The sequence below is a fragment of the Cyprinodon variegatus genome, unplaced genomic scaffold (assembly GCF_000732505.1).
Source record: "Cyprinodon variegatus isolate N-32 unplaced genomic scaffold, C_variegatus-1.0 Scaffold189, whole genome shotgun sequence".
NCBI lineage: Eukaryota > Metazoa > Chordata > Actinopteri > Cyprinodontiformes > Cyprinodontidae > Cyprinodon > Cyprinodon variegatus.
This window is the reverse complement of record NW_015150642.1, coordinates 748,813-751,483: the sequence shown is the minus strand read 5'-3', so window position 1 is coordinate 751,483 and position 2,671 is coordinate 748,813. Positions and strand designations below refer to the sequence as shown.

The following is a 2,671-nucleotide window of genomic DNA, read 5'->3' as shown; positions in this document are numbered from 1 at the left end:
TCCCTCTGAAGGAGAAGGACAGGTTGGACAAACCGCCACTGACCCTGGCACCAGGCAGCGTCTCCTGGACACAAACAGAAAGGAACGGGACGGAGCAGGATGTTAATTTTTAACCAGGTCTACGTCCCAGACCTTTAAAAAGGTTATTTCCTGCCCGCCATATTGACTGTAGAGCTCCTATTAGATCATTGGGTGAAGGCGTGTTGGAGCAGGACAGTGGAAGATCCCTGCAGCCCCAGAGGATTGGCTGCACCACACCATGCAGGGTTAGCTCCTCGCCTGTTTTAATATCCTACAGATCTGATGGAGTCCAGTCACCGCTGTTCTGGGTGTTGATCACATTTCTGAGGAGCTTCAGCAGCAGTACCATCGTCTCAGATATCAGATTATATATATTATAGTCACTACAGAGATATTGGAATCTGGGCTTAAATGTCAGCCAAACCCATTTAGACAGGGACAGATAAAACCTTTCAATAAACCAAACATTACCCGCCACATATCTGACTCAATAACCATTTCAAGGTATGTTCTTAAAGGACCCGCCCTCTCCACTTTAAAAATAAAATGCGTGTGCACAAGCCCATTTCTCCTCGTGCATGCTCTGTTTAAAAGTTGCTGTTCTCATACCAGCCTCCTGTGTCCGACCGTCCGCTCTAACCCCTAAATCCCTCCATCACTATAGAGCGGGGACTATATAGTGAACTTTATAGTGAACTCAGTTCACTGACCGTTCAGACGGATGATCAGTGCTTTTTACTCCATTGGTCACGTAACTCCTCCACCACCGCGCGGTGCCTGCGCCATCTTTGTTATTAGTCTCCGCTGTCAGGTAGCGGCATCCTCTGGCGACAGCGGGCCGCTGTGACAGCAAATCCCATAATGCTTTGTGAGAAGAGCTCTCAGCGCAAAGCATTCTGGGAAATATTTGCCTCTTCTTAAGCCTTCCTTTTCTTCTCATGCACTTCGTAGACACTTTTTCTCTTCCGACCCTCGGCCATTTTCAAAGAACCGCGGTGAGAAAGGTGAGCTTCAATGACTGTCTGAAACCGTAGCTCACCACAGATATACGCCTGAAAGAAAAAGATAGCTAACGGGACGAGCAGGTAGGACGGCCTTATGGAAACAGATCACCATGATGATTGACAGTTAGGAGGACCACTGATTGAGATGATCCACCCGGAAATGAAAGATCCTCCTCTATACCTTTAGGAAAACTATTTTCATTCATTTCAGATGGAACTATTCAGACTTGGATTATATTAAACTGCACTTCCAAAATTCACCACTGTTCTGCACCATTTTCCTTTTTCCTCTGAGCAGCCGGCTTGCTTGGACCTGCAATGAATCATGGGAAACCCAACAGAGGATACAGTGGAAAACTCTAAAATCCTGAAGCAAACTGCTTTATGGTAGAGCTTTAAATTGCAGGATATGGGCTTCGAATGTTGAACCCCCGATCATTTCCAGATCGTCAGAGCAGAAGTGAACCACCCTGCAGAGCTGTCGTAGTACCTTGATGAGCCTGGTGGCCCTGATGAAGCTGACGGCGTAGTCGTTATGTTCCTCCATTCCCGTGCCGATGGTGAGGATGTTGGGGTCAAAGATGATGTCGTTGGGATCAAATCCGACCTTGCTGACCAGCAGCTCGTACGCCCGAGTGCAGATCTCTACCTTGCGCTCCGTCCCTGTGGCCTGCAGGTCACATGACACCAATTAGCAGCCTTACACCATCAGCAGACGGTCTTAGGGAAAGAGAAAACTGTGAGCTTCTGCCTGGGATGGACTGGGAACGATTTACAGCCCCTGGCAGTTGGCATATGTCACCATATGCCAACCATCAGAAGGATGTGCATGACAAGGAAGGGCTATATATACTGCATGCATCATTTAGGTAGTTAACATTGGATTACTTCTTGAGCTCCTTGAGTTATTTACTGTCAGAGGTAGGAGCTTCGGCCAGAGAGGAAGTGTTGGGGCCGTTACGATTTAAGGAGGGCCGGTCCTCGCATGCTGAAATTAGGACCGGCCCATCGGGCAAATGCCCGCTATCACAGGTTAGCAGTCCGAGCCTGGCTTCTGCTAACTATGTAGCAGCAGTGAAGCAGTCGATCACAGCTCTGTCTGCTTCTCTACTGCTTACATCTCTGGTGTGGAGCAGAAACATCTTCCTCTGCTCACAAAACAACAAAAGCAAGACTTTTCCACTTCCTCATGCATTCTGTCTCAATGCCTTTGCAGAGTGGTAACAATTGCAACATCACCGTTTACTGCAAACATGCAAAAAAACGCCCAAACAGCTACTTCAGTTCTAGGAAAACCTTTGGAACTGTGACAGGGCCGGGCAGATTGCAGAAACAACAGGTAGGCATTTCTGTCAAGATGGGAAATTCTCCCACATGTTGGGACTGGTTCTGGCAGCGCTCAGATGTCCTGAAGCAGCAAACGCACCTTGGAGAGGTGGAAACTGGCTCTGCTGGGCTGAGTCAGTCACCAAAACAATAGAAACTGCAGAGCATCTGGAACCGTCGGATGTCCAAACAACAAATTCAGTCTTATGGAAGAACCAGAACTTTGTTTAATGTTCTAATCATGACTGATGATGCTTAAGATTCAGCCAACATGGCTGATTTCTAACTCCAACTCTAATTTCTAACTACAGACAGGAAGA

The 2,671-nt window shown here is 47.5% G+C and overlaps 1 protein-coding gene across 1 annotated transcript in view; it reads right to left on the bottom strand.

Moving 5' to 3' along the window:
- mtr (5-methyltetrahydrofolate-homocysteine methyltransferase) overlaps positions 1-2,671 on the bottom strand; it is a 56,408-nt gene that overhangs the window by 32,906 nt on the left and 20,831 nt on the right. Inside the window, exon 16 of the mRNA XM_015379301.1 lies at positions 1,516-1,695. Within this exon, the coding sequence (XP_015234787.1) occupies positions 1,516-1,695 (180 nt within the window). The remainder of the gene's footprint in view (positions 1-1,515; positions 1,696-2,671) is intronic.